This window comes from Hippoglossus hippoglossus, chromosome 15 (genome assembly GCF_009819705.1).
Source record: "Hippoglossus hippoglossus isolate fHipHip1 chromosome 15, fHipHip1.pri, whole genome shotgun sequence".
In the NCBI taxonomy this organism is placed as follows: Eukaryota; Metazoa; Chordata; class Actinopteri; order Pleuronectiformes; family Pleuronectidae; genus Hippoglossus; species Hippoglossus hippoglossus.
This window is the reverse complement of record NC_047165.1, coordinates 7,654,848-7,680,363: the sequence shown is the minus strand read 5'-3', so window position 1 is coordinate 7,680,363 and position 25,516 is coordinate 7,654,848. Positions and strand designations below refer to the sequence as shown.

Genomic DNA, 25,516 nt, shown 5'->3' with positions numbered 1-25,516 from the left:
AAATTTACAGGATAACTAATTAAAAATGACTTAGATTAACTAACACTGAAAATGAATATTACTGGCACGGGCACTGTTTAGTTTCGTGAGGAACAGCTGTGACGGAAGCTCTCAGTTCCTAGGTGGCCTGCAGTTATCCAAGATTATGAAAGACCCGGTTACTGGAAACGTTTCCTGTAAGAACTAAGACAAACAAAAAAAGACGAGCAGTAACATCTAACAGCCTGTTTTTCCCCCCCACTCGTCTACTGAGACAGTTTAGCAGAAGCAGGTCAGTGGCTGTTTTTCTCTGTGGTTTCTAGTCTTTCATTAAATAACCAATAATAGATCCCAACGGTAAAGTAAAGTCTCAGTGGCAAATTAATGCAACCGGGAACGTGGCAAACCAATTAAAATGCCACTTATATAGAAATTTGCATGAGGAAATTCTCCTTGGTAATGATGCTAAACTCCTTTTGATCATTCTGTATTGCTTAAATGTTCAACTAGTACTGTCATGGATGTGTAACAGATGTTTTCTCTATGAAGAATACGATGCATGCGTGAAGAAGGAATAAAAGAAGAAGACCATCTGATTTGCCTGAGTTGTGTGGATGGTGTCAGTGACAAAAGGTGCGTAGCTACAGCAGAGCCATGCGACAGTCAGATCAAGTAATTACACAACAAACACCACCAACTGCTCATTATAACACTAGTTCAATAACACTTTTTATTCTGTGCCGAATGGAATATGATTTTCATAGTATTAATTCATGACAACGAGTCTCCGTACATCCAGCTTAGAGATTTTCCAATACCAAGCATCCAAAACACCTCCAATACTGCCAAAAATGTTGGGTTGGACATCGACGAGTATGCAAATCGATGCACCGATCTGATAAACAGTGAATTAGTTTCAGCCAGATAAAACAGCAATTTTCTTTTCCCAGAAATCACTTCTTCGTCACACCAAAGCTGCAGTTGCACTTTACTGCCACTGGCAAGTACTGCTATGAGAGCTGTGAAGAAGGGGAAGTGATTTGCAGGAGAGTAACATTAACCAGAACCGAATAAAATGTCAGCATTTGGCAAGGTTTCACTGTGGAATGTTCCACAAGTAAAATGGCCATGTGTACTGTGAGCAAGACCTTAGTTTCGGGGGGGGGGGGGGTTGCCAATAACAACACTAGTAACAGCACATTCAACAATGATAGCAATCGTCACGCATAGGTATTGGATCAGTCCTCCTTATTGACTGATATGCAAAGTCCAGGTTTCGGAATCTGTCTCAGGAACATTTCTAATCCAGTCTCACCTTCGCCAAAACACAAAATCAAAGATGTATTACAACAGATGAATTCAAACAGAACACAGACTATAAAACTTTGCTTGGTTCTGAATCTTCAAATATTCAGATCCAAGTAAAAAAAACTTTGGTCAGAGTCAAACAAGAAGGTCAAACGAGGCCACGACATGATTCAGAGACACAAATAACGACAACTAACTTATACAGTGTGTTTGGTTATTAACCTCACAGCAACCGAAGACTGAGACTAACAATGCAGCATAATCTGTGGCATGTGAGCGCAGGGAGCTGAAAGGAATCGGAATATGAGTGAAAATATGAGCCATGTGCGGAGAGCAAAACATCCTGTTGGAACATGTGTGCTGTGTGAACTGATCATGGGAGAACCCAGAGTGGAGAGAGGAGAGGTGCAGCACGGGGCGTCCTATGAGCTCGGAGATATACATCAGTACGGTGTCTTTGTAAATCTGCAATAAGGAAAACAAACAAATTCCTAAAAACACACAAATAACAGTTTTAACTTGGATCTGCTCTATATGAAATGGCTGCTTTAGGCATTTGCAGCTACTCAAGCTTCTTACAGAGCAGATAAAGGTCATTACCCAAAGCACTACGCTCGGTTCATGACCTCTGAATAGAAGGTTTTAGTGTTGTGCTCATCGATATGAGTGGTGTTAGCAATGCTGATGTTATCATCCAGTGCGAGGGCCAGAAAAGCAGAGCTACATCGGTTGTGTAGATTATCAAACGTTAAAGAGGAACACTTGAAAGTCTGTTTAAAGATCTTGGGGACAACTACTGCATAAAAAGAAAGAAAGTTGTATAAAACGTCTTGTAGCTCTAGAGGAAGCTGTTCCAAGTCTGATGAGTTGCCACAAGTGATGCCACTAAAATTAGTGTCAGTTGGATCCTCTGCTCGGGGCTGCATTAATCCTGACTAGCGTAACACAACTGAATCTCCACCCGAACGGTCAGTGGTCGAGTTATTTGTCGGTAATGCTGGTAATGATTAAGTGGAGTGCTAAAAACAACTGGCCACTGCTGCAGCTTTCATGTCAAGTGAGAACGATGAAGACAGAACAGAAAAGTTCAAGAAGCCAGTCCAATCCGTTTATACGCCGACTTCGACACTGCGCTAGGTCATTAAAACTGCACGTTGAATATACTTCTTGATCTCTGCTGTTAAAGTTACTGTTAGAGTTAAGGGTGCACTCAGATTTCGGCTGCTGACTAGTTGGACTCACCCATTGGGCCTCTGTTTTCTGGAATCATTCTCCTCCCCTTCGACCTCCAGCCTGTTACCATTTTCCAAATCACCTCTGCTACAGGAAGTTCTCAGCGCACATGTGAAACTCGCCGTCACGCAACATTCTGCTTTTGAGGCATTTCCCAGCAATTTTAAAAAGGGATTGTCGGTACTTTGCAGCAGTAGTCGCTGGATCCATGCCACCTAAGACGACTGTGATTAAAAAAAAGAAACGCACACAAGCCAGACTGTTTTTTTCCCCCCTTCCTAAAGCAGAAGGATACTGGGTGCAGCCAAGCCGTTCTCCAGCGCTGACACAGCACTATGGAGATGGCTGCTGACTGGCAAACTTTTCGATGCCGGAAAACACCAAAATCAAATACGGCGGTCAACAAATTGACGTTCTCTTCTACAAGACGTCTCTGTTTACTTGTAGATCGTACTTGCCAACGACATAAGATTAGAAGGAGGAGAAGCGGAGTGGGGAGATCTTTTACATTTGTCTTTGCCCCCTTCCTCAAAGTATTGACAGGCATTTCACCACAAAAATGCATAGCTCATGCCTCATTACTTAAATAGCCCAGAAACCCACTTCTTTGTCTGCCAACCAAAAAGCCCGGGTGTAAATTATAGGCCTTGCATATGTCAAATCGATGGAATGATTGGACGAGGGGTTGAAGAGAATACCCCTCGGTTAAAGTACATTTTTCAGAGTTTAGTAGCTTTGAGTTGCATCAAAGCGGATTTGCTTCATTTGTTTCACAAGTGCTAGAATGGTCCGATGGTGTTGTTCTTTTCAAGCAGGTTATATGAGGACATTGCAGCGCTCCTCCCTCCCAGCGCAGCAGATTGTAAAGGCATCACAGCTGAACCACGACACGAGACCCCTGAGCTTTGATCACGTGTCGCAATCAATTCTGTCCGCTTTTTTTTATTTTTTTTATTTTTTACATGGAACATTAATCTATTAATCAAATAAACACGGTTAATCAGATCCTCGAATTTACAGTATTTGATGTTTCTAATCACTGTCACATTTTAAAAAATAAGAGTGAGAGACGTTACAGTGGAAAAGCATAGAGGACTGGATGTTGGCAGATGTGACCGGGTCTGGTTTCCATTATTTTGTGGAGGGACTTGACTTTCTGGGAGATTCCGCTGTTTTGACACTGGAGGAATGTAAATAGCGCAGATTTCTGCAGCCCTGGCTTCAATGCACACGCAACAATCAAACAAACAATAGACATTTAAATCGAATAAATCCAATCAGAGGACATTTTTGATACGGATGTTTTCACTATCAGCGTGTTTGACTTTCTACACTACACCAGGTACAATGGAACGCTTGAGAGTGAGGGCGCAGTTTAACAAAAGCCAAATTAGAATTGACAAATCCACAATGACTTTTATAATAACACGAGGGAAAATACCTCATGGCTCACATGTAAACCAATATCCACTTATTTTTTAACAAGTTATATTAGTCATTCAAAAAAATTATCAAATAATGAAAGGGGGAGTTTGTACACCTGGCTGCCGAGAGATTCGTGCTGTCCCAGAATTATTGAGCGAAATCTTTCACGTCGAAGGATCTCGGCGAAGACGGGAGGATTTAGATTACAAAAAAGCAAAAGAGCCCAGAGGCACCAGCTAAATCTCAAAACTGCAGGGCTGCTCAGACAAAATCCTCTGTACTGGCAATAACCACACGAGGACTTAAAGGTGAAACGTGGGACATTTCACCGAAAACGTCTACGCAGGCATTTCAAGTCTATTTCCCCCTGGATAGGATTTCATAACAAATGACAACCCTAATCTAGGAAACGGTCGACATGTCAGTCCTCTGAAGTGAGACAGATTAGTATTAAAGCCAGACTTTTGACCCACCCCTTACACACACACACACACACAGACGACAACTACTAGTACATTGAAGAAGAAAAAAAAAAAAAAAAAAAAAGAGACATTTCCCTTAGCTATCTTTAAAGAGTGGGTGGGCACCAGCTCTCCGACGTCCCTCCCTCCAGTGCAGGCAGCAGCTCACAGCTGATTCAACATGGAAGCCTCAGGGAGCCGCAGCAAAACATGAAAACACATGTGTTGCAACAAGCTCATTAGGTAAGAAACCATGCTCATTGCTCTGTGTATTTTCACTGTATCGTCGGCGGGCCCGAGTAAGACAGCACCATTTTTCAACCTGGACAGCAAATCCCTTGTATGTGTAAACCTACTTGGCAAGAAAACCTGATTCTGATTCTCTTATATTGAAATTACTGATAATGTGGTAAGTAAAAGTGAGACAAACAATTTACTTAAAGGCTAAACTAGTATCAATATATATTTGTATTACTCATTCAGAGAGAGCAGGTGAATTGGTTTAAGTTCCGTTGAGAGTTTTGTAATAGTACTTTGCCATATTGATATGTACAGTGTCATGATATAGTAAATTGCCCAGAAGATCCATTGAGGATTTTCATAAAAATTTAAAATCTGACAAATCAAGGTGCAACAAGTACGTCAATCCAGATCTGACGCTGAATTCTTGCAGAGATATAAAAGGAAAAGATGTGTTATGAACTTCCGTCTCCCTGTGAGCTGCTCTGGAACACTTTGGGCAAGTTGGCATCTTGAGGAACACTTCAACTGTTGGCAGCTAATCACCAAGTAAGGATTGGAGCAGTACACATATACAGCAGAAGCAGCCGTCTACCTTATGTGCCCTTTCATATCAACACTGCCAGAGAAGCATGTTGAGCTTTCAACACCGACTGCTTTAACTTTGTTGAAAGAAAAACTGGAGGCTATTTATATTTCGTGATTTTCCTCCTACTACAAATCCTGCTTTTGGAACAGAACTGTTGTTGTGCCTTTTATTTATTATGTGAGATGTTTTGCATAACGGTTGTTTCTCAAGATTCACTTTACACAGATGCGTTCTGAGCGAAAGTGATGGCAGGATTCCTACCAAATGATATTTTACTGCCCATTTACAAATAGAAAACCAAATACATTTAGATTTTTTTATTATACAAAAGAATTTGATGTTCTGTATTTACTTCTATGTTCTGTATTTACCTCTATATAATAGCTTTCATTGATTGTGCCAAAGTCATTCATTCCCTCAGATTCAAATTGCTGACTAATGGACAAGGAAATCCAGGGATACAGAATGTAATCCAGTCTCACTGTTAATGTTTAACTGTGCAAAAACTCTGATCACAACTGCACTTATTTCTGCAGGTTTAGCACTAAGAGGTTCTTAGGTTTGCACGTTCTTGCCATGTCTGTGTGGGTTTTTTTATCTGGTTACTTCCTCCCACAATCCAAAGACTGGTGATAGAGATTGGTGTTAATTGGAGACTTCCAATCCTTGAGCATGTGTGGTTGTTTGTCTCTGTGTGTCAGCCCTGCGATAACCTGCAGACCTGTTCAGGGTGAACACACCTCTCGCTCAATATCAGCTGGAAATGCCTCTAGCCCCCCAAAGGATAAGCGGTATAGATAATGGATGGATGGAGTTTATTTGGCTGCACTAAAACAGATAAAAATGTCTCTTTTGCTGCATTTCTGAGAAAACAGCTTTCACTGCGTGTGTACTTTAGTATTAAACTGAATTTGCTCTCACCAGTGACTGCGGGTGACACTAGACTGAAATCCTGAGGAATATAACTTGACGCTTCGAAACCACAAGCACTTCCAGCTTTTGGTAAAGAAATTATCTCCCATAAAATTGAACACCTGTCAATGTATTTCTGTGTCGAGCAGAAGTCACCTCTGTACTTAGAACGCCTCGTTTTCAACTCCTGCAGCGTTGCCAAGTAACTATGCTATCAAATACATTCACCAAGTGCCAGATGTTGCTTTCTGGCACACAAAGGCGAATGCCTGCCAGAGGAAACTAGGACTGACTGACCCCGGGTCACACGGATGACACAGTGGAGAAGTAATTAGAAATATTCCGTGGTCTTAACTGTTTTTTTCACTACGTCCATAAACACTAAATCCATTATGAGTTCACACAGTTGAATCCCACAGTCCAGGAAACCAGACATCAAGCATCAAGCCGTCGCTGGTAAGATGTTTGGGTTATCGTCTCCTCCTTCATCTCCCTTGTGTGAACGCTGCCAAGTGATTACACAACACTGTACATTCCCGGTGCCTGGTATCTACTGTGTTAGAACCCCCCATGGAGCGAAGGGAGTCAGTCTCACTTCACGGGTCGAGAGTTGCACTGTCAACATTGTAGTCTTGAGAAATCCCTCACATTTCACATTTGTCTGTGTTTTTCAAACCATTGCTCCCACATGAGGAATCTGTACAGGATTTCCAAGATGGACATTCTTTCCTCAATAATTGTACTTGATAACTCAGCCTCAGTTATCTCTACTGATATGAATTAGCAGTAATTTATGCATAATAGAACAGCTCGATGGTCTTTAATCAAACGCCAGCTCTTGGACCAATTTATGCAAAACTAGATTTCCTTCCCTCTTTCCCCACCTTCTGTCTTTTGTTCAACTGGAGATAATCTGGCAGCAGCAGCAGCGAGCAGATTTAAAAGGCACCGTTATAAAAAGGCTTTCTCTCCAATCAAGGCAAGTGGAGAAAAGGCAGATTATGCTGGATGTTGAATGAGGAGTGAGAACAACAAACCAAAACCCGAGGTTCTCCAAAGGATAAACACTGAAAGCTCTCGGGGGGGAGTGGTTAGTGGCTGGGTGGCGTGCATGCGTTCGCGTTTCTGCATTTGTGTGTGCGTCGGGGGTGCGCACGCGTGCGGCATCAGTCAGGGCTGCACCCCCCAAAGAAACCTTTCTAAAATAGCAACCACAAACCAGACAGAATGTAAATCTGCACTTTGAAAAGAGTTGAGGAAAAAGAGCTTTGAGGGATGTAGAAAAACAGGTATTCATTTCAGCCCATTTACAGTTCCAGGAGCGGGGAAATGGGTCACAGCACTCCAGCTCCACTTGGACTGTTGAAATAGGACTCCCGGTTTTATTTTCTCGAGTAATGAATTACAGGTTTTTCCACGGACTGAAGGTGAACTATATTACAGCTCCTGAAAGCTTCATCATGCCCAGGATGAAGGAATTCAACGCGTAAGCAAAGTTGAATAGAATTGTTTAATTGTATCAGCATGTTTCTGTGAAAGCGGCACGAAAGAGAGGGGCGAGGGGGGGAAGGTGGCGAGAGGTAACTGGGCAAAGCCGACTGAAGAGTGGAATTGAGTAATTAAATCAACTGAAGCATCTAAATTGGAGTCTGGTTGTTTTGATGTTGTACTTTCCTTAAAAACACTTTGGATTCATTTTAAAATGCTGCAAAATGTTCTATCTAAGATGTTATCAACAGTGCTTGTTGAAATTATTCTACTTAACATTCAACAGATTCACTGGCAGAGACAAATGATTAATTATTTTCCCGAAGGCAGGATGACATATTGCTAAAGAGTGAAAACCAGACATTTCTGGACAAACTAAAGAAATCGAATGCTTATGCCAGAGTATTTTTCTTGCTTTGGGAAAAGTGGCCATTTTGGAGATAAACCAAAATATTTCTCAACTGATGCAGAGGTGAGAAATTCTACTCGCTCTAAAATGTCTTATTGTGATCAGAACATAGAATATGTAACTTCAGCTGCTAGGGGTCTTCTCAATCAAAGACCTAGTTTGATGACACTGTGAAGCAGCGTGGGATCATGGGAGTTGTTGTCTTCACAGCCATGGCCGATGAAAATCTACCTGCCGATACTCAGGGTGCAAATTATGTGCTCGGATGAGGGAATGTTTAAAGTTGTATTTACGTTAAGAGGAAAACGGTAATGGATAACCATGATCCATTAACTGTGGAAGGAAAAGCAGCCGACTGGCTAACTGGCTGTCAGCGGGATCTTAGTTCATCATTTACCCCAGAGACGGGCAAAGCCACAGGTAGAGCAGATATAGGGTCTAGACATTTTTCAGACATTTTAATGATGAATTGTTACATATATCTTCACTACTGAATAAAAGTGAAGAGGTTTGTAAAGAATATAGTTTATACAATACAATAATATTGAGGAAAAAGCTGCTGGAGCGAACCTGGCTAGTAACTCAACTTCGGAACATGATCTCTAATCCAACACTTATTTCCCCCATATTCTAGTTCTTGCTCTTAATTAAATGCAATGACCATCCTGTATTCACTCGCAAGACATTAGACAAACACACAAATTAACAATATTCCCTGCAGGTCACTCCATCTTACCCATCCACCTTAAACTGACATCTGAAGAATCTCACCATTTCCCAGGCCAAAGTTCAATCAGACTAAAGTCCAGAACCTATTACTGACCGAGGTGAATGCATCTGGAAGTAAACACATCTCTACTTTACTGAATAGGAAGCGTCTCTTTCTCCCGACAGCGGCAACTTCTCTTTAAGTGGATCCGAGGCTCCAAAATAAAAGCAATAGCTGCTTTGGCACGGCCACAGCTGCCACACACAGAATCCAGTCCGAATCTAGTTTAAACAACACAATGTCGCCGAATGACAGATGATAACCTCATCTGAGGGGATAAGGGATTTTCACATCTTTACATGAGAAGGATTTTCCTGTGGAAAGCTGGCTCTGTCCATTGTTTTCCACTCCTTACTGCATTTTTTCCAAAGGGTGGTCTCTGTAAGATTCCCCTACTTCACCATCTTTGTCATTTTGGATTAGTGAAATACAACAGGGTTACATGAGATACAGCACGATGTCTGAAACTCAAAATACTTTCAATATTGTACATAACGACCAGTTTGTTTTTACTTGTGCAGCCATAGCTTCACTTTTTGGCTTCAAAGCGGGGCACTACAATCAGTCAATTCAATAACATTTTTGCTTGGTTTTGCTTTGGTTAGAGTTCGGAGGTTAGAGGAAGGATTGTGTTGTAGTGTAGGAATAATGACCCGTGAAGGTCCAACGACTCCGTAGTGGATCTGATGGAAGCTGGAACAACAGAGCAGTGTTTGAATGCTTGAGAGGGAACAAAACCCCCCCCCAAAAAAAGGGGGGGGGAGACACGAGGGAGCGAAGCCTGCAGCACATTCCCCAAAAGACACTCACTCCTTCCTGTCTGCGAGTCTTACTCAGCACCCAGGAGGAAGAGGAGGATGAGGCCCTCACACACACTCCCCTCATTATGTGGGCATAGAAGAAGCCAGAGAAATCATTGTGAAAACATTAAGGAGAGAAATATTGAAGATGTAATCGTCCAATTTTCACTGGAGGGATGGTTTACTTGCTCAGAGGAAGCGTTTCCACTGGCCTCCAATATGACTTACTTTTCTGTCTGTTGCCTCAAATTGCAGTTTTTCCAACATGCTCATTCAGAAAAACTCCAAGAATAAGTAACCAGAGATACAACAGGTCTAATACTATACTTATCACGACATATTGAAAATACCTGTGACACCCTTGTAATTTGCCAATCACTGCCATATGGAACCGTTTTTCCCCATTCTGAGACGAAGCCACCCAATAATAGTCTGTGGTTCAGGAGCAGCAAAACAAATTAGCTCAATGAGGAAAATGATTCACTTAGCCTCATGTAGCCTAATTGTAGGCTGTTGTCGCCGTTACTCAGCAAACATGTTGTTACGATGTGTGCCCACACACACACTTTGCTCCACCAGGACATTGTGCACAGTCACTGAACTCCCATTAATACCAGTCTGAGCAGGAAGAACTCTTCAAACTGGCCCAATCGCATTAGAAGACATCGGTAATGTACGCTTGAATAAATCCATGGAAAACGATTTTTTGCAGATGCTCAATTGCGATTCATCATGGTTGGAGAAAATGTTACTTCTTTCCCACACTTGTCCCTGGTCTCTTAACTTCATAATGAATGTTTAAAAAAAAAAAAAAGAAAGTCACAAAAGTTCTCTTACACTGTTCCCTGAACGCATAAAATTATCTTTCAAGCCTTCATGCCTCTGTCAAGGTCTCCAAGCCATTAACTGGAGAGTTCTATTCCAGGGTGCCAGCAGTACAACAGTAAACCCAGATGCTGTCAGGGTGAGATCTAGTTGTCACTTTACACTCTATTTACCGATCTCAGCACAGAAACCTGAGTGCCAGTGAGAGAGACAGTAAATCTGTAATTGCTCAGCAGTTAATAATTTGCCATTTTCTCCTGATGCAAATTGGGCTCGAACGGGGGAATTAAACTACGACAGAGTCAAATAATGGCTTGTTAAAGTGTGTACGCTGGGATTTCGCTTCAGTGCGGGGAAACGCTGGTGAGTCACAAACAGGTTTTAATGAGCCCGGTGAGCTTCTGAGCCATTTTTACTCTGCAGAATTCATGCAACCCCTGATTATATGCCTCTCCACCAGTCCAACGTCCCACTATGACCAACTTCCTATACCCGTCTGAGTACAGCTAGGCTTATTATTAGGAAAAGATCTTCCAATTTATAATTAACGGCCAAAATAATTGCTATTATTGCCTTGGCACTAAATACACTCAACTTAAAGGACATCAGAATCTTCTGGCAATACCTTTAACACTTTAACAGTCTGTCTGCCGTATCAATCAGGCAGTGGATAAAATGCTGAGCGATATACAAAAAATGACTGAATTAATAAGGCTTCTTTAAAAAAGGAGGTTTTTAACTGCAATTTCCCCCCTTTATTTTGCCTTTCAGCCCAGATCTCGATGACCATCATAATCACACAGACCAATTTCCAAGCTACCTTTTATTTCAAATATTTAGAAAGGAGTTGTCTTCCCCCAGTCCTCCTCCTAACTGAAAACCTTCCACCAGGTACACAATGACATCTGCTGTTTCTGGTTCTTGTGCAATTTTATTATCACTATGCATTGACTATCTTCCAGAAATACAATATTCTATATATCTAATATACCGACCATATACACCTGACAGCACCTACTCAATGAAGAACCTTTTTAATTGCCGTGATGACAAAATGAAAACTGATATTAAAGTCTGCCCCCTGTGCTTCAGCCTCCATCTACACCATGTTGTTAGGTCGTATTTTGTTCCTGGACAAGTTTCTGAAACTAAAAAGTTTGCAGTGTTGTAAAGGGCAGTTTTTATCAGCTCTGAACCGCAGCCAAATTAGAGCTGTTTTTGTCTCAGGAGGACCTGGAAACAGTCGTCCAGGCTTTTATCACCTCTCTGCTGGATTACTATAAATCCTTGTAAATGGGGGTTTATCTATTCCGCTTTTTCTGATCTACAAATGATAATTTAAAATGCAGCTGCCAGACTTTTAACTGGTACTAAAAAGAGACAATACATCGCTCCTGCTCGGGCAGGTTACCAGTGGTGAAACACAGAATATCTTTTGTTAAAAAAGTCCTTCATGGTTAGTTCCACATCACCTTACACATTTTTTTTGATACCAAGGTCATCCTCACAACAAAACAAGTCAAACTTCAAGACACATTTGTGTAAATCTTAATTTATTTACCTGTTTTTAATGCCATTTTATTGTTGTTGGTTTTATTCAAATCTCTTGTTTTTCTGACAGTTCATCCTCTGACTATTTATAGCTTTATGTTTAATTGCTTTGATGATTAATCTTTGGGTCAACTCCTGTTGCTTTTAAATGTGCTATTTAAATGAATGTGACTAATCAGTAGATTCATATTATTTTTGATGATAAAAACAGACAATTGTGCATGTAATAGCCAATAAATATCTTTTGTTCATAGTTCGATTAATTAATTTGTATTATTTGTACAATATATTGATTAACGTGTTTATCGGGTCAGATTCTGTATTTCAAAAGAAACAAATCTTTATCTTTCACCCCAAATCTCTAATGAATGTGTGCGGCAGAAATGTGTTAAAATAAATATTTAGCCATACTAGAATCCTTCCAAACGTCCGTCACACCATCTTTGATGTGTCATTTTCCTGGACTAGGTGATCAGTGAACCGCGTGCAGACATATTACCTGGATCTATCAAAAACATGTTAACTTACTGTTGTTTGGGAAGTGATTGTAGTTTGATTGAACGTGTGGCTCTTTGCCGTGGGATCAAGCACAATTCATTTTCCAGGACAAAAAAAAGGCAGAGATACCGTCACGGACAATAAAACACGGAGTAAAAATATGCTGGAGTTCCCATAAAATTATTTAATTATAGTCGAAACTCAGGCCTTCAGAACATGATGTACCACGTCTAAATCTACATTATATCCAATCAAAACACAGCCAGATGTTATACAGCTCGGGCTGAACTGGATGAGACCAAAAATGCTATTTTTTTATTTAGAATATTCGAGTTTCAAATTTCAGTCAAGGAACAAAAAACGAGATGAGAATCTCTGATTCTTTAAGTCGAAACAAATCCAGATCATAATTTATCCGTTTGTGGTTATTAATACATCATGTCTAAAAGTCAACAGATGCCTGGACTGCGTAATGTCTACTGAGAGATAACAAAGCAACATGTGATGCAACCAGACATCCTGGATTCTCCCCGAAGGCCTGAGGTCAAAGGTTAAAGCAGTTTCACAGTGGAGATAACGTGGTATTTAAACCTGAACCTACAACTGACCAGAAAGACCGGGACATGGTGGAACACAGCGGTAATTCCTGTTCTGCATCTCAGCAGCAGCAACAACACGACCAGCGTCAGCCATGATGTCACGAAGCAACAGTTGGGAAACAGGATGTTGGCAGAAATACAAGAGCAAACTAACAAACGGTAAAGATACAGTAAACTACATGGATTAAACACAACGTACAGGCACTTTTAGACGCCCTGTGTGTGACGTGGCGCGCGGCATGTCCGGGACACTCAGATTTAGGGCCGGCCTCTGGTTAAGTTGTTTTCCTGGAAGAGTTTGGGATGACATGGAGCTTTGAGGAATGTACTGAGGAGCGAGGCAGCAACCAGGACATTCTCAGGGGGAAATGTGTGTGTGCGTCTGTGTGTATAGGATAAAGGATAAACTTACTTCAGGACCAGCTGCTCGCTGAGGATACTCCGAAAGTCACAAACTTAAATACTACGAACGAGCAGTTTTCATCAAGTTTGTATCTTTAAAGCTATACACATCAGAAATGTGGATTAAGTAAATATTATGTTTTAACTACAGGGCGAGTATGTCTGTTTCTCATAAGGTCATGTTTGGCTGCTTCCCGGCTCTGGCTTGTTGTCTTCCGGTGGACTTAATAAGGAATCCAGCCAACTTACCTAACGCTATAACAATATTCCATTCCATGTGATAAATGCCCAACACCTCCCGAGTTTCCAGGGACCTCAGGGCCCGGCCTTGGCTCTTTATGAGCCTGTCATCGTTTGTTTAACTGTTCACTGTCACGTCATTAGAGCTACAGATCACACACTAGATCAATTTAATCATGAAAGGAAAATATGCAGCAACGCAACACGAGCAGGGAGAGTCCACATGTGCTGTCGCGTGTAGCCTGCAACACAAAGGAACTTTCTGGTTTAGAGTTTTGAGGCAAAATGCATCAATGACAGAAAATAAAGTGTCATTTTCTAATTAAATCTGTGGTTAATGTACTTATGATTATTTATCACGTTGACTTTCTGTTATTGTTTGAGTCCACTGTTGGACTGTTGAATCAGTTGTGTCTCCATGCAAACTGTTTTGCAGATAAGTAAGTGAGCTGCAAGTTCAGGTCAATTTCAGTTTAGTCTACAAACAAATGGGCGCCATGGGAGTTTGCACAGCGACAGCTTGTGGCCGGGGCACGTTACTACCTCTGCATGCACACACCACGACTCACTGATGGTTGACCTTCTCTCATGTCTTTGACCTCCTCAACCTTCATGTCCAAAGTTAAGTTTCAGTCAGCCTGAACAATCACACAACTGTTAACCCAGAAAAAGATTTAAGATGGGGGTTTTATTTTGTTTATAGAAGGCGGTGACACTAATTGGAAGTCCTAAATTGCCTCGCGTTAATTGGATTAATTGATTGGTTCCAGATAAGGCACGTGACACCCTGAAGTTCCCTGATCACGCTCACGACTAATGCAACACATGGAGGTTGGTAGAAGTGGTAGTTGTGTTGTTTAAATGTTGGTTTATGTGTGAGACACAAACAAAGGAAAGTCAGAGGACATATATATATAAAAGTGGGCAGGAAGTTTAAAAACGCATTAAAAAGTGAGACTATTCCAATAAACGAGCACATGTGTGTGCGTGTTTTCTTTACCTAATAACATGACCTCCAACTTCTTACGGTCCACCCGAAACCTCTCCTCGGTCCACTCCGGGTCGGGCAGCGGATGCGGTCCGCTCAGGTCCTCCTCGGAGCCGGGGAGAGGGGAGTCGGTGCTGCGCTCGCTGTTGGAGCCCTGGTCCGACTGCTGCTGCTGCAAGTATCCGCTTAGAGTGTCTGGGCACAGGGCAGCCATTGGTGCTGCGCCGCTGCTGCTGCTCCGGAGGCCACTGATTCAAAGTTCAGTTCTCGCTGCAGCCAAAAGCGTCGAGCTTCAGTAAAACAGGAAAAAAAACTTTGGATTCTTAGTTTTCTCCCTCGTCACTCCGCGGCGCTGTGCGAGCTCATCGCAGCTCAGTCGAGACCCGTTTCCTTTCTCCTCTGCAGTTTTCCTCAAGCCCCTTCGTTTCCCCCCATTAGTCTAAAAATAGGCAGGAGCCACACGGGTGTGGAGGGTTTGAGTCCCTCCCGAAGTGAACGGAGCTCCGCACGGCTCAGTGCTGCAAACACACCAACCAGCAGCACCTCCTCAGCAAAGTTTCACGTGTCATCCTACTGGGGAAAAAAAAAAAAAAAAAAGGAGGCAGGACTCCTCCCAGAACCAGCATCTACTACCTCCCCCCTGGGTTCCTGTGAAAGTCCCAAAACTTTACTCACTGGATTCAATTTGTGCACTGCAAGACTTTTTATGTCTCGTTTATGGGAAACCGTTGAGGGGTTATAGCCAATTAGAGCAAACAAAACCACAATTATTATGAGTTGGAAATCCCATTACAAGTCAATGTCATACCACTACATTGTATAAATAAAGTAAACATGAACAACTGAGCAGGCCTGACTTGAAGATGCAGTTATATTTCTATATATGTCATGGCTGGTGCTGGTAACACCCCATGCTTCCCATTTATTGGTTATAGAGGAAACACTACAGATCCTGAGAGTGCTGAAAGGAAGCAATACAGGAAGGGGAAACCAAAACAATGTGGAGCAAGTCTGCAATAAGTTAAACAGACTCAAAAAGAAAAGAAAGAGGCCATAATCCCCCAAAAAAACAAAGATGCTCTTGTAAAGTAAGAAAGAACCAAGAGGTCTGTGAGCCCAGTGAAGTTTGCAGGTCCTCGTAGAAATGTTCTTCTGGGCTTCTTCTCACGCTGTGTCCAGGAAATGATTGATGACAGTTCCCAGTGTTATATGACCTTGTTAAATGAGGTTTTCCATCTGATGAATTTACACGTCTTGTGTCTGTTGGTCACTCTCCATGTTCGCAATAATATTTTCTCATCCCAGAACATGCCAGGCCATGTTGTTAGTGATATTTTGCCACCATCACTGTTAATCTTCATGTTTATATAAACTAGTCAGGTGTGAGTCTCACTGGCAGCTGGGGCCCTCTTTACAAAGCAGTAGCCATAGAGCTGCAGGACCAGGTCTCCCTCTCAGTCCACTTCATGCTCATTTAAAAAAAAAAAAAAAAAACTCATCGTTATACGATCTGGGATCAAAGGTAGAAATGACCTGATAACTGGATTTTTTACTCTGAGAAAAACCATCAACAGAACTTTTAAAAACTGGGATCAGCTTTGAAATTTGTGTCTTTAACCTAAATTTGCTGTTTTTTCACAAGAGTTTTGAAGAAATTCTTAAAGTTCTGAAATCAGATTTTCATCATTAGGGCCAAATTATCTCTTTACGTGATGCTCCAGGTCACATTTGAGCCCCAGGATATAGACAACACTGACATTGTCCTGATGAAAATGATATAAATGGGTATCGGGCTGTTTGCCAGTGCATCTAAAAGGTAAATTTAAGACGACATGTAAAAATTGAGAAAATTCCCTAAGACCCCAGAGGGTTAAGACAGGCTCCTCATTGTCTAAACTACAGGAGTGGGAGTAGAGTCACATTTACTCTCATTACTGTGTAGTTGTACTTTTTCAGTAGCATACTTAATTTTATAAAATCAGGAATTTCATTCTGAAGTGATTTGTACATCAAGTACTTTGCTTTGCTCGATTTAAAGTCTAAATCCTAAACTCACATGAAGTAATGGTTGCCTGTGTGAGAATCACTGGCTGCAGCAGAGATGAAGCTGTTGTTGACTCTGGAGCATCATGGTCTGTGAATGCTGGAGGGCAGAGCTCCACATATGCACCCCCCATGTACACCTGAGAGCCTAAAGATGCTCTTCAATCAAACAGTTGTATCCTACATCATGCTGGGCACCTCAAAGCAAGAATGTTCCTTACTGGCATTCCAGTCCCTCCGTGTGGAGTTTACATGTTCTTCCTGTGTCTGTGTGGATTTTCTCCGGGTACTTTTTTCGCCGGCTTCCTCCCACAGGCCACAGACATGCAGATTGAGGTGAGGTCAATCACAGTCATGATTGTGTGGATTTCTATCTGTCCCTGCCTCTCGCCCAGTGTCAGCTGGCTCCAGATCCCCCTGCGACCCTCAAAGGACAAACAGTACAGGTAATGGATGTATGGATCTTATATTATTATTATCACCATATAATATCTTACCCCTTCTCAATGCAGTATCTTTTACTCGGTACATTTAACTTACTTATTTAATACTTTTATACAGTTTTTAATTTTGTGCCATTAGAGAACTTAACATCCAACTGTGCAATATTATCATTGCAATATAACTGAGTACACACACTTATCTGTTTTAATACCCTATGATGTATTCAATTTATTGCTTGTGTTTTAATGTTTATTCATTAGAATGGATTGTACTTAATTTTATTGTACACCGTGCACGAATTTGAATTTGAATGAAATTGAACTGAATAACAGGTAATTTTACTTCTACTTGAGAAATACGAGTTGTCCTTGAGTACAATTTTCCCAGCAATGACCCCGTCCCTGCTAAAATGATTAATTTCATGTTTAATTGTCCTCAATCATGTTTTGCTACTGGTGGGTTATTATTGTTGAAAAGCTGTACAGTCATTGTGCTGCAGCCAGCAGAAGTGAGGATAATGCCTGGTTTGATTTCAATGGACAGAGCAGCTCTTCTCATTACACAAACAAGACACTGTGATAGACACTATCCACATGAATCAATCACCATTAGGGAAATGGGCCTGGATTGGCTGTAACGCAAATATGAAAATCCAGTCGTCAAGGACAAAAAGGCTCTTATGTAAAAAGGCTTGGGCAGTAAAAAGTAAAGACTCCCACCTAGTGGTCATATGAATAATAAACACCTCTCGCTGTTTAAATTACAATGCACACATTTTATGCCACAGAAAGATAATGTGTGTATATATATATATATATATATATAATACAAATATAATGTTTTATGTGTCACAAAAAAAACCTCAAAGTTAATCCGATTTCGATTAATGCTTTTAATGCAAAACAATGCAAAATAAATTCAGTACAGGTTTGTACAATATACAGTAAATATTTTAAAAGAAAAATACAATCCGGGTATCTCACCACTGCTAATAATAATAATGCCAATTTAAGGGGAAAAATAAACAGTAAAAACAGTTGAGTCAAGTAAAATCTGAGTAGAGAAAGTGCTTCAAGCGTATAAAACACCTCAGCTAGAACCAGTGTGGATGAGCATTTCGAACAGTACTGTCATATTTCGAGGTGTTCAGGGATGCGTCGTGGTTGCAGAGACTACGTTCCTTCACATTGCATACTTATGGGTCCATTCCCTGGCTAGTTTGTTGTACCTAGAAAAGAAAAAAGGACATTAGAATGGGCTGTTGAGTGTTGAGGTTTCCCACAAGCCAACATCTTCAGCTTTCATACTTGCCTTGGTCTGTCCGATTTGTAGGTGTGTGCAATGTCTGGGACTAATGGATCATCTGGATTTGGGTCACATAGCAAAGAGCATATGGATAGTAAAACTGGAAAAGAAAAAAAGAATAAGGTTAAAAAAATCATATTCATTTTAAAGTAAACATAACATTTTCAACTTCTGCGCTCAATCTCCACCAACCAATTTAAATATAAATGAACAAGCTTCGATTTCAAGCTCCATCATATCAAAATACTGTCGGTTTCAGGTCCTTGAAACCTTCAAAAATGTCACAAGAACAAAGTGTTCGCAAATCCTGTGTTTCTAGAGGCTGAGCATTATGGCTTCACAGCACAGGGATGGTGTAACCAAACAGGTTTCACTGCCTCACCTATCTTGTTGTGGTTTAAAAACATTCTCCAACATATCCACTCAAATTTGATTGAAAAAAAATAAAATCCTTGTTAAATCAAATTGTACAAACCCAGAGCACACTACGTGCTGCTGTAATGTTCTCTACTGTATCTCACGGTGTTACCTTTTGACACTGTCAGCGCAGGTGACCACTGGGACCTCAGGATGTCCAGGCAGATGCTACCATTGCTGTTTATGTTTGGGTGATAGATTTTCGTTGTAAAGGAAATCTGTGGAGAAAGAAAAAAAAAAACCTCAGTCAAATGAAAAAAATCGACAAAGCTGCATCTAACAGATACTTTAAAATGACCAGGTACAATAATGTGTATTTTTGGGATACGAGTGTTAAAGAGACATATTCCTACCCTTGGTGGTTTAAAGGGATAGTCAGTGGGGAAATGGACAGAGAGGAAGAACACTCCTCCATGATATGGGCTGTCATTCTGCAAAACAAGAGGATTAAACAAAATTGTTAAATAAAAGGATGGATCCTTAATAAAATAAAACACTACCTCCAGGTAGAGAGGAAACAAAAGATGCTTAAATGAAGATATTATGGTATTTTTTCCCTATAATGCTGTGGGCTTCAGTGAGGAACACTGGGATAGAGTGTGCCAGTGTGCGTGTGCTCCCCCCCCCACACACACAAACCAGAAAATACTGTAAAGTCAACAAAAAAAACCACTATTGTCTAGACATCCAGAAGCAGCTTGGCTTTTAAAAAACACACAAATATCCAGAAAACACATCCAGAAAACTCTCACCGGTCCTGTGATGGTGGCCTGCCAGTGAAACACTAGAAGAAACCAAACGGGTAAAGGAAGAGTCAGTGGGGATCTTTATTTTTACAGTATTAACACATATAATTATACGTTTTATTGTATTTTTCTGCCACGTACTGTCCTCTCCTACAGGTCCAGCCGAGCACGAAGCCGGAGGATCTCTCTGTAAGTCATTCAACTCCTGTGGGGGGAAGGAGAGGAGGAAAAAAAACACACAACTTCATTGTTTCACTGCCTCCGCCCAACGTTTAACAGGCTTTAAACTCACATTTAACGGACTAACGGCGCTGACCGACCTTTAACAACAACCTCTGACACCGAGAAGACATCGAGCACAGCGCAGGAACACAGCGACGACTCGGAGAAAAAAAACCCGCTTCCGCACAGCTCGCCTCGCTTAGGCCGTCTTTAGCAGGAAGTTAGCTAGATCGCGTTTAACCGCTTTACTGTCGTGTCACCGCCAACGGCTCGAATCCCCAACTCGCAGACGGCGAAATCCAGGGGAGGCGGAATCGCGATGGAGCCTTTAAAAAAACGGGTCCGGGGGAAGACGCGGCTACGACGACGAGGCACGCTGGGTTAGCAGAGCGATGCTACGAGGCGGTCGGGAGGCTAACGCTGGGGCGACGTTTCCGTGTCGCGGCGACCTTTTCAGCGCATCAGATAAACAGCAGCCTCACCTTCTGTATTCTCTTCAGGGCCATGGCGGGTCGCTGGGACGGTCGGGCAGCAGCTACGGCGCTAACTTTGACAGCTGTCAGCTACTACTGAGCTCACTTCGAGGCGACTCGGGCTTATTTGTTTTGACAAACTGATTATTTCTTTTGTTTCCGCGTTTTTGTTTGACGACGAAGAATGCGCCAGTGCATTGTGGGACTCTGAGTTTCGGCGAGGGCAAGTTCGAGTCGTGGCAGCGGCGGATCGCAGAGGCTCTTCCGGTGTCAAACGAAACTGCCACTGATGTGTACAGGCAGCTGCCTTTTAAACAATGGCAGCTGCCATCGTTGTTACACTGTTTAAAAGGAGCTGCCTTTTATACTTACATGTTTGGAGGCAGCTGCCTTTGGTGTTGACACTGACTCCGTGGCCCGCCATATTGATACAGGCTGTTCAAATAAAGTGAAATGTACTGATATTGAAGCAAACTGTTATTTATACTTTCCTGGCTAAACAGTAATTTCAAGTAAATCTCCACCAAGGTTACAGAGTACAACTTGAAAAGTAAAAATAGTTTCGCTTTTGATGACAGATAGACATTCAAAATGTGTTTAATAATCGCCTTTATTTTTTTTTTGTTTGAGTAATTTGTGCAAATGCAGATCACAATAACTCAACTATAGCATTGTCTATTGTAATGGCTTTGAATATTATGTCCTTTGTTCTGTGTCGCTGTTAGGAGTCTGAAAAATATAATAATTAACATGGCATGGGCCCATAAAATGCTTAATAAATCTTATTAAAGTTGAACTAAACCCCTAAAAACATTTTCCAGATGAAAACCAATAACTGGATATTTAGTAGAGACAATTTTTATTTGGGAATTCAGCTGTATACAATTACTGTGCATGTGAGCACAGAAAGTAGAAAAAGAATAAAACAGATGTGAAGGGATGACACCACTGTACGCAGTGTCTCAACCATCCATGCCCCGGAACAATAACAAGTACGTTCATAAACGAGTCCAAATCTCTGTGGATAAGTCATAAACAGCGGTAGTTGCCTCCAAACAGTGTGGCAGTTGCCTTTTACATATCAGTGGCAGTTTCTATTGCCACCGGAAGTGCCTCTGAGAGCTGCCGCTGCCACCATTAGAGCTCGCTGTCTCCTGAGTTTTCGCCCGAGCCTCTTAAAGGGACCGTTCACCCGAAACACGTGACCAAATGCTGGTTGTTAAACGTAGTAAGTTGGCTAGAAACAGTCTTCTACTACTACTAGTACTAGTACTACTACTACTAGTACTACTACTACTACTAATAATAATATAGTCTTGTTTACAATAGCCTATTTACTAATTTCATAACCAGCCTTTAGTTATTTATTTGGGTGAATGGTCCCTTTAAGCGGTTGAAAACTCAGAGTTCCATAATATAATAATAATAATAATAATACAAATAAAGTAATAATAAAAAAATAATAATAACAGTACTTATCTAAACAATGTTACAAAATGCCCTAAAACAACACAGAGCAAAACAAGACAAAACAACCAAAATAAGAAAGATAACATAAAAGAAAGTATTTAAAACAACGAAAATGCGTTTCCTATAAGAATATGTTTTAAGAAATGATTTAATAACTGTTAAAGTGCTGGCCAGTCTAATCTCCCCAGGCAAAGAGATTCAGAGCCTCCGGGCTTGACCTAACTGATGGTGCAGGCCTCAGGTTTATTTCAATTATATTATTCTTGAATGTAAAAGCCAGTCACATTACATATAAATTATTCACCTCTCATTGACAATACTGCAGATGGGAATGACAGCTGACTCTGACACATTTTCTGCAAAGCTGTTATATTTTTACTATTCAAATTAATCATACTTGACAGGGATACATTCAAATTAAGGGCTTATCTCTCTCTAGACATGTGCTTGTCTATTACCCTCTTTTTATTGCTTTTACAGCTTTAGAATCAGTGGCGCTCTGACGTATGAGCTGCACTAAGGGCCCTGTTGTGACTGATCACTGACCTTTCAGGAACATATGGTATTTGAACTGGACAGATGTGACTATGATGTAAGCTTCACTAATGAGTTGATGATATCTTCGGCGCTTTGCTTATTAAAAAGATACAGTAAAAACAGTCAGAAGAGATTGTAAATAAAACTACTTACCATAAATCAACCAGCTGTTTAATGGCGTTAACAATTTCAATGGTGCAAAACATACAGTTGGAAATTATTAGAGAGCAGATTTGCACGTTTAAACAACAAATACAGAGGACCAAAAGATATACAAGATATAATTCTCCTCCAGTTAAAAGACATATTTTATGTTTTTGTTAGATGTCAGCAACAGAGTTGATGTCAAATGTGTTTTGTAAAAAGGTTATGTACAATAAGCTGTAGCCTCTGCCTTTTTGGTTTGAAGAAATCTTTAAAAAATATAATTTTCTTTTTCAATTGTGGCATTTTTAAGAAATTAAAATAAAATATGGAAGACCTTGACCTAATGCTGCTTTGTGGGAAAGGTTATTTCTGTGGTTGTAAGTGTCCTCATGTGCAGAGGGGAGCAGTTTGATTGGTCAGGGTGAGGCAAGACAGATGGATGGCATCACCATGAGCATGAAATATTTATATAAAAAACAAGGCAAGGCAAGTTTATTTATATTAAAGCTTTTTAACACAGAAACTGAAACAACATTAAAAAAAATCCTTTATTTACCCAGGTAAAAGTCTCAATGAGATTGAAATCTCTTTTAAGAAAAACGTGGTGAGAGGGCAACAAAACATTGTTACAACATCAATAAAACACAAAACAAAGAGACAACTACGGCTGTCACACACAACACACGTGCAATCTCAATTCCAATAACAATTTAAAGGATATCCACATGTGAGCATAACAGCTGTTTTCTCAATTCTTTAATCGATTTAAATTCCCTCGTTGTAACTAGCTCGGGCAAGTTTCTATTTCAGATTATTGAAGGGAAGAGAGGCAGCATGTTTAAAACATTTTTGTGAATGTGTACACAAGGAGGAGCCAACCCATGGAGATGAAATAGATGTATCGACAGAGAATAATATAATTCAACATATATTATTGTACAGTATAACAGTGCATCACAAGTGTAATGCATCTAATATAGGGGGGGAATTTATACATAATAGAATATACTCAACCAAAGAGAAAGGATATTTTTATATTTAATTTATCTTTCAAAGTGGTTAAGTTGAGGTAAAGTACATGATGGATAAATGGGAGCTGGTTCTGTCTGTGAGCAGCAGAGTCACTCAGTGTAATGTGCCGTTTGATTTTGGCCTGAGGCACTTTTAGCTGAATGCTTCCTGAAGAACTGACGGGTCCGTTGGGATTATTCTTAAAACATGTATTCAATTAGCCCTTAAGAAATGTATACACTAACAATGTAACTCTATAACTAACTGGAATGATAATACAATGTCAGAATGGTTCCTCGAGACTGCATTTTTCTTCACCTTCTGTAGAAATTAATCTTAATTGTTGCGATGTTTAGATCATAATGGACTGATGCCACGACTGCCTTGACGCAGCTGCTGGAGCTCATATCTGAATCCATTATAACACCAACATTTAATTCTCTCCGTAGTCTCTTAATGCATTTACATCCATGAAGCGAGTTTAGAGTAGTTGGCGGGATTACGGGATTTCGATTAAAAGTAGCATAATGAATCTGTAAATCGAAGCGATTAGATCAGATTCATGAACAGATTCATGATGGCAAATGTTAACAACATGACCCCTGCCCTCTACGCAGCCAACAGAAAACTGTAGTAGACAACCAATCATCAATGTCCAGTCTATTTAAAAGTATTTTATAGTCAGCGGTTTAAAAGGCTGCATTAATTTCCTGCAGCACAGTCGGATGTTTTTGCTGAATCATAAAGACATAAGTAATTTAATAGTGCTCTCTGATGGCATTTTCAGATAAGATCCTTTTATGTTGAAGTTGTTGACCTGAAATCTAAATTTTCCTTAATAATTGCCCAATAAACGTAGGATTTAAGTATTTTATGTTGCTGTTTTTTTTGTATTGCTTGTTTTTGAGAAGGCAATAAGTGACAGCCTGATCAAAGTGACCCATTTGCAGCAGATCCTGCTTAAAATAGACACACAAGCAAAACAAAGGAGATAATGCAAAGAGAGAATGAAATATGGACATCATCTGACTCAGTATCCAACGCTGTGACACCAGTTACCAATTCTATTAAATCCAGGATTGGGTGTTTTCTGATGTTGCAGCTCACTTTGAAACTGAGTGGACTGTTAGATCCATCTTGCAGAGAGCTTCAGTCCTGAGAGAGGGCCACAGGGTTGATAAGGAGGACAGGAGGAAAATAAACATAAAGACACGTACAGCAGCTACATGGGGAGGAAGGGCACATCTGTCATCTTTCACGCCTGGACTGCTGCATATCTCAAAGCCACAGATTGCAAGTGAATTAAGAGGTTTTCTGTTTATTCATTTATCGCCGCAGAGCTGGATGCTCCGCCGCTGATTCACAGAAACTCATAGATGATTTATAACAGTTTCTTACATTTGCAGTTGGTGTCTGACACAGTTTTATGGAACTTCCTGTAAAAAAAAATGGAGAATTTTACTTGAATATCTTCTTCTCTTGGAATATCTTGGAATTTTCACCCCCCCTGTTTCTTGTAGAATCAAAGCAACAGAAATTAAAATACATTGGTGTTGTAGTGTATGCGTAAGTATAAGATCTACTTTAGACTATGGACCTATACTTGAGTAAATATACTCATAGTCACTTTCCACTATACTGAATAAATCCAATTTACCAAATTAAGACAAAACAATATCCCATAACATTCAAATGCAACAATAGTGCAGTGTTATAGCAATGTTTTCTCATGAAACGGTTGTAGTAAGTATATTTATTTTATAAAGCACCTTTCAAAACCAAAGTTACAAGGTGCTGTACAAAATAAACATCAAGAGAAAGACTGTAAATAACAGAGTAAAACACAAACAACAGAAGATTAAAACACTACACAGAGGGCAAGCAGAAACAATGGAACCATAAGGACTGGACCAAGTTTAAATATTTCCCAGATAGGTGAGTTTTTAACAGTCTCTTAAAATTGTTGACGGTTTCTGCATTTACTA

At 40.5% G+C, this 25,516-nt stretch overlaps 2 protein-coding genes across 5 annotated transcripts in view; both read right to left on the bottom strand.

Moving 5' to 3' along the window:
- Positions 1 to 15,303, bottom strand: part of LOC117775441 (protein bicaudal C homolog 1-like) — a 58,249-nt gene extending 42,946 nt beyond the window's left edge. For both annotated transcript variants that reach the window (XM_034608571.1, XM_034608569.1), the window contains exon 1: positions 14,729 to 15,303. In XM_034608571.1, coding sequence (XP_034464462.1) covers positions 14,729 to 14,930 — 202 coding nt within the window. In that variant the 5' untranslated portion in view covers positions 14,931 to 15,303. The remainder of the gene's footprint in view (positions 1 to 14,728) is intronic.
- A 2,772-nt stretch (positions 15,304 to 18,075) lies between these two features.
- Positions 18,076 to 20,651, bottom strand: LOC117775547 (ubiquitin-conjugating enzyme E2 D4-like). 3 transcript variants are annotated; one of them, XM_034608832.1, is made up of 7 exons: positions 20,376 to 20,651; positions 19,813 to 19,876; positions 19,678 to 19,709; positions 19,279 to 19,356; positions 19,038 to 19,143; positions 18,515 to 18,608; positions 18,076 to 18,431 (listed from the first exon to the last, which is right to left on the bottom strand). In XM_034608832.1, exons 1-7 carry the CDS (start codon positions 20,397 to 20,399, stop codon positions 18,386 to 18,388), a joined length of 444 nt encoding a protein of 147 aa, XP_034464723.1. In that variant the 5' UTR covers positions 20,400 to 20,651; the 3' UTR covers positions 18,076 to 18,385. The 3 variants fall into 3 exon arrangements, with proteins under 3 accessions (XP_034464723.1, XP_034464722.1, XP_034464721.1); XM_034608831.1 differs by having other exon boundaries at positions 19,992 to 20,615; XM_034608830.1 differs by having other exon boundaries at positions 19,038 to 19,356; positions 20,376 to 20,623.
- Between the last annotated feature and the right edge of the window lie 4,865 nt (positions 20,652 to 25,516).

Coding starts and splice junctions, on each gene's coding strand:
- LOC117775547 (XM_034608830.1), bottom strand. CDS start 20,399: ATGGCCCTGAAGAGAATACAGAAG. Junction 19,357..19,677: donor AGGCCACCATCACAGGACCG/GTGAGAGTTTTC, acceptor CTTGTTTTGCAG/AATGACAGCCCATATCATGG. Junction 18,432..18,514: donor TACAAATCGGACAGACCAAG/GCAAGTATGAAA, acceptor TTTCTTTTCTAG/GTACAACAAACTAGCCAGGG.